Source organism: Scomber scombrus, chromosome 1, assembly GCF_963691925.1.
Source record: "Scomber scombrus chromosome 1, fScoSco1.1, whole genome shotgun sequence".
Taxonomy (NCBI): Eukaryota; Metazoa; Chordata; class Actinopteri; order Scombriformes; family Scombridae; genus Scomber; species Scomber scombrus.
In genome coordinates, this window is record NC_084970.1 from 35,837,957 (window position 1) to 35,846,643 (window position 8,687).

The window sequence follows — 8,687 nt, forward strand, 5'->3', positions numbered from 1 at the left end:
TTCTATGAAAACAACAAATATTCATATTATTACAAGAAAAAAAATGAAAAAGTACAAAAGGAACAGAAAGAAATAGTGAAAAAAGCATCTGGAATAATATACACAAATTAAAAAGATGTTCTTCTCAGATAATCTTTTCTGTGTCCTTCACATGTCATACACTAATATCTGTTATACAATTTGAGATCCACGTGTCTCTGCAATGTAATCTCTTAATCTCTTAAATCCCATAAACAAAAGTGCCTGAGGGTGCAAAATGAATTTCAGGGTAAGCTGACAATGAAGTTGTGTAACAGTCTTTGTTTCAATTACAGCTGCATATGTTAAATATAAACCAGTGTGTTATCAAACTTTAAATAACTCTTAATAATTAGTTATATGTATATGTTATAGTTCATTTAGATCAACAGCAATAAAAAAGGCAGAACAAATCCAGCGAGTACCAAAATATGTATATATATATATTAATGAACAGATAAATGCCAATAGAAAAACATACTAAATTGTACACTTCTAGGATTTTGGTTTAACCTTCCTGTTGTCCTCGAGTCAAGGAAGGAAGGGAGGGAGGAAGGAAGGAGAGGAGGGAGGAAGGAAGGAAGGGAGGAAGAAGGAAGGGAGGGAGGAAGGAAGGAAAGGAGGGAAGGAAAGTAGGAAGGAGGGAGGGAGGGAGAAAGGAAAAGAGGGAGGAAGGAAAGAAAGAAGGTAGGAAGGAGAAAAGAAGGAAGGAAGGAAGGTAGGACGGAGGGAGGGAGGAAAAAAATGAAAGAGGGAGGGAGAAAGGAAAAGAGGAAGGGAGGAAAGAAAGAAGGAGGGAGGGAGAAAGAAAGGAAGGAAGGAGGGAAGGAAAGAAGGAGGGAGGGAGGAAGGACAGAAGGAAGGAAGAAAGGGGGATGGAGGGAAAGACGGAAGGGAGGAAAGAGAGAAGGAAGGATGTAGGAAGGACAGACGGAAGGAAGGAGGAAGGAAGGAAAGAAGGAACAGTCAAAACAGACAGGGTCAATTTGACCCGGGAGGACGACATGAAGGTTAAAAATGTTAAATACAAGTGAAAATGTGTCATTACGTGTGCATAGATATAAACACCAAAGCAACGGCAGAATGCAGCAAGTTCAGTGTTCTGGCAATGAAAATGTGCTAAAAAAACAAAAAGATGACTAATAGTTGTCTGTAATATTGTTGAAACAGTGTGCTTAAGTCTTTTTACCGTCAATGACTTTATAATTCTGAGCTTAAAAATGTGTCATCAAGTTTCATTTTGCCTCAACATATCTACGACAAAGTCCAACATGTTACATTTTTGCCGGCTATTTCTCAAAAGGTGTATGAAACGTTGAAATGTCCCTTTATAAAGCTCATTAAAAGTCATTGCAGTCTGCAGCTACAGTGTACGCTGTTGTGTCTCACCTGCGTGTTAGTTTGGTGTCTGTTTGGTCGGCGAAGAGAAGCTACCTGGAAGGTCTGAGCGAAGAAAGAGATGCAAAACAAAGAGATGTTTCTCTTTCTTCTTGCAGTCCCTCTGTCCTGTGTCTTCTCCCTCAGTCTCATCCTTTATATACCTGCTGTGCTCATACATAAAGCCCTTAATGCAGATGAGGTGGCAATATATTCAGGGATAATCTTATGAACCTGAGAACAGCACGTACATGTGTGATGCCACATGTACAGACGACATTAAGTCCTTTTGTTGTGAGTCTGGGGGAGTTTACAATTACCCAAGCATTTTGGGTCATCATGAGTTAACTGTTCATTTATTTACACTCATCACTGTATTTAGCACACCTACTTACTGTACATACATACTACTGAAAACTACTGCAGTCTGTCAGCAAATACATTCAATACATGTTCCTGTTCAGCTTTTGTTTAATCTGTTTTAAAGAAGCATTTGTTTATTTTATTGTCATTTTAGAGGCTGTAATTTTTGTTGTTGTAGGACTATCTCAGGTTATACTGGGAGATGTATTAAGCAGGCGGGGAGCTCCGGTCCTCTGAAATAATGCCAACGCGGAAGTAACTTAAAACTGCATTCTATCAAAAGGCCACCAGGGGGCGACTGTTTTGGTGTCAAAAGGACTTCCGTCTCTATACAAGTCAATGGAGAATTCACCAACTTCTCACTTGATTTCTAACCTCAGTAAACGTTTTCAAAATGTGTTTATGGTCTCAATCGCTAGTTTAAAGCCTTCTTCAATGCAGTATGATGTTCATTTGGGACATTTTGGCCTCCCTGATTTTATATGTGACGATAAAGCAGGGTATGCATTAGGGCGTGGCTACGTCGTGATTGACAGGTTGATTGGTTCACAGGTTCAGGAGGGCGCCTCATGCCCCTCCTGATGCCCATATAAGTAGAATCCGTTTTGTTTTTTTACCCGGCATGCACCGGAAATTTTCAAGATGGTGCTGCCCAGATCTGAAACTATTCGCTACAAATAATAACCTTTCCTTTACATAACACTCCTCAAACATGTTTACAGAAAGTCTTGTCCAGCTCTGATCACTTTTGGAGGAATTCATTCCTCTGCCGTCTGGACGGAGATAAAGTCTTAAATTTACCTGCTTTGTTTTTGTTTTGTTGTATAGTTTTATAAAGGGTTGTGATTGGTTGTGTGTGTTGCCTAATGTATGTATGCATTAATGTATGTATGGAGTAGTATTATGTCATGGGCACTAGCAATTTCATTGTATTTTAAGTACAGTGACAATAAAGGCGTCTTATCTGATATTATCTTATAAAGGCTACCTAGAGCACGAACAAATAGATACAAATGATCATTTATTCCACATGCAATCAATGCAATTAACTTGCACAACCCCTAAATGCATTGCTCTTGTGGCAAGACTAAAATTTTTATTTTCCTTTTTCAAATGTCTGTGATCCTTTAATAGACGACAGGTTTCACTCCCTTTATACTCTTCTACTTTTATTCCGATCGTGATTGTGTCTTATCAAGTTTGGTTGTGCTGTATGCTGCCATGATGTTTTGTGTCACTGTTTATCTATTTATTATAGTTATGTTAGTTGTTTTTTTACTGTCACTGCAAATCAAATTTCCCCTTGAGGGATGATAAAGCTCTGAACTGAACTGAACTGAGAGTGATTACACACATAGGAACAGTAAAAAAAAAAAAACAACAAGAAAAGAAACACCCACAGAGCACATACTATAAAATACATATCAAATTATTAGATTACAAAAACATATGTGAATAAAAACTACAGCATCAAAAATGATGCAATACTGTGTAAGAAACTGGCAAAATATTGTAAGTAGCCTTTGATTATAAAAAATGTGAATTAACAAAAGTGAAACTGTGCAGACATTGGATGTATAAGTGTATGTTGTAACCAAAACAACAGAAACAATAAAACAACACAATAATATAATGTAGCCAGCTGTATTTTCTGAATATATTTAACTGTAGCACGTATTAGATGAGCTTTGATTAGATTAGATCAGATTAGATTAGATTAGATCATTAGAGTAGATTACAAGCAATTAGATCAGAGTAAATTCTGGAAAGGACCTGAAAACACTGCAGACATGGATTTGAAAACAACCAAAAATGAATCATAGTTTTGGGTTTTCCCCAAAAAGTAAAAATTCAGAACAACTTTATTAATAGACCAACACGTTTCAGTTTGTGGTTTTCATCTGGATCATAAAACACATTACAAACAGTATTTAAATAGGGCAGTTAAAATAAATAAATATTGTATAAAATAGTATAAAAGTAGTATAACATAAAAAATAATATATACAAAAAATAACCATTTAAGTACATCCAGACATGTATCAGCTAACGAGGTATCTACCAAAATGAGATGGGTAAATAATCATGTAACTTCATGACAATTATTATCACAAATAGAAGTATCCAATGAGAGACATGGGTGACACTATATATATATACATAAACCAGAAAAGTGCAACTGAAGGGGTGATAATTGAAGTTGGTACAGAAGTGGCTTTAATCTAAACTGTGTATATTTAATATCACATGTAGATAGATAGATACTCATCATAGAACAATGTAAAATAATACAATAAGGAACCACAGAAACCTAAACAAGAGATATTTAAGAGCCTATATAAAACTTGTTGATTGAACAATCGTCACTCCCCTGGAAATGGGCCTTTGAAATAAAAAAAAATCCAAAATGCTCCTTTCTTTTTCCTGAGAAAAGTGACATAACCACCACTTTGTCTGAGCTCGGGATTTTCCCAACCACAAAACATCGTTTTCGTCTTTCTGTTGAACACCAGAGCTGCAACTTTCTCTTTTAGTTTTTAGGATCCATATGAGTTATTAGGTTAATGGAGTGGACACGCTGACAAACAGACACAGCAGGGTCACCAGAGGACAACAGCACCACTGAGAGCAGTATATTTGGAACAAGGTGGTAAGTGTTTAGATTGGATTACAGTTGGCGACCTGAATTATGAAAGGGTGATGTAATCTTCAATCCGCACCCTTACCGCATTGTTACTTAACACACTGCTGAGTGACTGTAAATGGATCTAACAGGAGTGAAAACAACTGGTCAAAGCCTCTAATAAAGCTTTGTACGTTTACACATACAGTACATAGCCAAAATAAATGTAACTTTTTCTGTGAGCAAATTAATATTTATAAACATTTTCTTTTGTATTGCTGCTTCTTTTTCAGGTTGAGTGGCTGTAACCTTTCAGACAGAGGCTGTGAAGCTCTGTCCTCAATTCTCAGTTCTCAGTCATCCAATCTGAAAGAGCTGGACATGAGTAACAACAGTCTGCAGGACTCTGCAGTAACACAACTCTCTGCTGGACTGAAGAGTCCACCCAGTACACTGAAAACTCTCAGGTCAGGAATGAAGTTATATTTAAAAGCTGAACATGCAAGCTAATAATTATCCTATTTGTTTAATATGTGAATTGAATTACTGAAATCTCTCCTCAGGCTGATTGGCTGTAACCTGTCAGACAGAAGTTGTGAAGTATTGGCCTCAGTTCTCAGTTCCCAGTTCTCTAGTCTGAGAGAGTTGGACCTGAGTAACAACCATCTGCAGGAATCAGGCGTGAAGCTACAGTCTGCTTTTAAATATTTTTAATCTGTTTTTTCCTTCATAAAATGTGGCAGCAGTATCACACTAAAGGGATTAGCTGATGCAGGAGTTTGTCACCAATAAGGTGCGTGTAGTTAGGGACACACAGACTTGGTTTGTGTCTATAAAACTTTACTAAAGGTGTATGTTAGGCACATACTGTAGGAGGATGTTGATGACAGTCATCCTTCTATACTTACTGAATGGAATTTTTGTGGTGTCCGGGCATGATCTAAAGTGACACTTATCTTAGCCAAGGAATACATGAAACAGAAATTAACTTCTATGCTTCACAGTTCGCACCTGCACACCTTGCCGCTCTGAAATGGACTTTAAGCCTAACTCTAGCTATAACCACAGTTTCCAATATGCTTTATTTTGCTTGTACTTTTCTATCTACTGTCAGGTCAACACTTCCCTAAGCTCCAAAAAATAGAATCACGGGTTACATATAACACCTGTGGAACATCAGTCAAGCAAGTTTCTTAAGTACTCCAGTCATATAATTTTGGATGCAGATGTCTGCAAAAAGTAGATTAATAACAAGAATTATCCACATAACTCATGCAACAAACAAAAACACAGGCTCCAGAAGTAATGACTGAGTTAGTTAAGCAAAACACTGAACTCCAGCACAAGCAAAAAAGCTGGCCAACCAATACACAGCGGCTATGTTTGCATTCACACTAATATTCCACTATTATTCTGATTATTTATGAATCTGATGTTGCCATGTAAAAGCTTAGTGGGAATATTGTCTTTTTTGGAACAAGGGAAAAAAAACAATATTTTGTGCATGTAAACATAGTTACTGTAGATGAAAGAAGAACATAGGGATTCTTATTTAATATGGAAATGTAACACAGAATTAGTTTTACAGTGATGGTAAGAGTAGTACATAGTTTGTGTTTGTATGCAGGTTGTCAGGATGCGTGATCACAAAGGAAGGCTGTGCTTCTCTGGACTCAGCCCTGAGCTCCAACCCCTCCCATCTGAAGGAGCTGGACCTGAGCTACAATCATCCAGGAGACTCAGGAGTGCAGCAGCTGAACCAGGATCCACACTGGAATCCACACTGGAAACCGGCCACTCTCAAGTATTACATTACATTGGATATCTATAGGCACTTAAGTAATAATAAGTACAAACACCAGATAGGCAGCAGCATTCCTGACTAAATGTTAAGGTTTGGTCACATGCAATTGGTGACTCCTATCAGCAAGGAGGGAGTCACAGTGATCCAGGTAATAATTGACACTATAAAGCACCTGGTCTTCCTAGTGAGGAAGTAGGAAATCCTATACATGATTTACAGAGAGAATCTACTGTATGCAGTTTTTGAAGAGAGTTATAATTCGTTGTTGATTGATTTTCCAGGTTGAGCTTTAGGTGGTGTTGTGTCATCCACTGACACCCAGAAGAGAAATGAGAGGAATAGCTAGCTGTGTTGGTCTCCAAGCACTGAACCTTGAGGAGCCCCTGTTGTTGAGCTGCATGTTTCAGACATAATCCTTTGGATGTTACCAAACTTGATTGAGTTCAGAGCCAGAAACACCCAAGCTTTCAAGGGGGGAGAGGAGTATCTGAATGTTCACAGGTCCAGATAGAGGTCCAGGATAGAGGAGAAAGATTTGTCTTCTTGCCTGGTTGATATGGAAGAGATATGAAGAGAGTTGATTAAAACTGCTAATTAGAGTGTCTTTGAAAGAAAGAGGAGAAGATGAAAGTATAGTTTTCAACTTCTGGTGGACCCAGGGGGAGTGGAGGCACATGTAAACAGAGTAGGGAGGTTCTGAGACCACAGAAGTGTTTATTGTTTAAATCATGATATTGATGAAAGTGTATGAAGGTTCTGGTTTTGTTTGTTACTCTAGGGTGGACCATGGGGGAGTGCAGAGGCTGAGACCTGGTGTAAGAAAGTGTGAGTGTGTTTAAGTGTAATTCATGAGAATATAACCACACATGTTTAACTGTTTAAGATCATTTTTGTTGCAGTTTGAAAGAAATTATCTGAAGTAACATATAATATGAAGTAAATTTGATAATACTTGGATGATATATGAGTGAGATGTGAGACATCTTTGCATGATTGATCCCTCTAAAAGACTATCCATCCAACATTATATGTCCTTCCACTACCTACACCTCTTTCATTCACAGATAGAAAAATAAATGGGACATTAGATAGAATAATTTAAGTTTTTAAGTAATTGTTTTAGTGGATCTATGTAAACTTGTCTTGTTCTCTCCATCAGATGCCTGTGAACTCACACTGGACCCAAACACAGCACACAGAAACCTAAAACTGACCAAAAACCACAAAAAGGTGATAGTGAGAGAGGAGCAGCCATATCTTGATCACGAAGAGAGATTTGACTTTTGGTCTCAGGTGCTGTGTGAAAATGACCTCACTGGTCGCTGTTACTGGGAGGTGGAGTGGAGAGGAGATGTTCGCATTGCGGTGACTTACAAAGGAATAAGAAGGAAAGGAGATAAAGATGACGGCAAGTTTGGAGGGAATGATCACTCCTGGAGTCTAAACTGCTCCAGTGGTGGTTACTTCGTTTGTCACGATGAAAGAGAAACCAAAGTCCCTCTCCCCTCTGCCTCTTTCTCAAACAGAGTGGCAGTGTATGTGGACTGTCCTGCTGGGATTCTGTCCTTCTACATAGTCTGCTCTGACACACTGATCCACCTCCACACCTTCTACTGTACATTCACCGAACCTGTCTATCCTGCGTTCGGACTCTGGTTTAGGTGCTCATCAGGGTCAGGCTCCGGGCTCAGGTCTGGTTCATTGGTGTCTCTGTGCTCTCTGTAGGAGATTCCATATACAGAAAGACAGAATAATGACCATCGCACACTCTGAGTAGGAGATTTGTCTCAGGTGGTGTTCAGATGGACATTAGTTGTGTTGACATAGTGGGGCTACAATGCAAAAGGCTTTAGCAAAACAACACAGGGTCGTCTGTCACATGCATGCAGGAGCACATTCATGGAGTATTATATTTTATTGTGAGCACTGTGTGCCTACAGTTTAGCTTTCAATAGTTGCAATGGAAGATAGAATATTTGCAGCCGCATTAACTTTGCAAAGTTGTCTGTGAGTATTACAAAACAACCTGTAGTGTCTTGGAGTCTAACAAGCTCCCACTATACTTCCTGCATCATATTTCATTGTCTCACCTTGTACCTCAAACAGCATGGCCCCACCAGTCAAGCCCCTTTGTACTGTTTTAACATGGGAAAAGCAGCCTTAGTCTGCAAAAAATTACTCTTTTATATTCCTTATGTCCATAGACTCTCATAGCTCTGTCACTTTATTTTAAAGATATACTTTTTAAAATGCATCTTTACTTAACCTTGTAGTGCATGTACCTTGTAATTCCTTGTAGTGCATGACCAATAAGCTTTTTTATATATGTATATATATATATATATATTATTGTATTCTTTATTTTAATTTATTCTCATTTTTATGTTATTTTTTTATGATGCTTTTATCTTGTTGGCATTTTATTGGATTCCGCCTTTCAGTTTGGTGCTGTGAAGAACTTGGTAACTGTTTTGAGAAGTGCTATAAAATAAACAAACAAAA

At 38.1% G+C, this 8,687-nt stretch overlaps 1 protein-coding gene across 1 annotated transcript; it reads left to right on the forward strand.

Annotated features, from left to right (window-relative positions):
• Positions 1 to 6,860: 6,860 nt before the first annotated feature.
• LOC133997015 (stonustoxin subunit beta-like) lies at positions 6,861 to 7,910 on the forward strand. Its single transcript, XM_062436596.1, has 2 exons — positions 6,861 to 7,010; positions 7,345 to 7,910. Exons 1-2 carry the CDS (start codon positions 6,914 to 6,916, stop codon positions 7,908 to 7,910), a joined length of 663 nt encoding a protein of 220 aa, XP_062292580.1. The 5' UTR covers positions 6,861 to 6,913.
• The last annotated feature ends 777 nt before the right edge of the window (positions 7,911 to 8,687 follow it).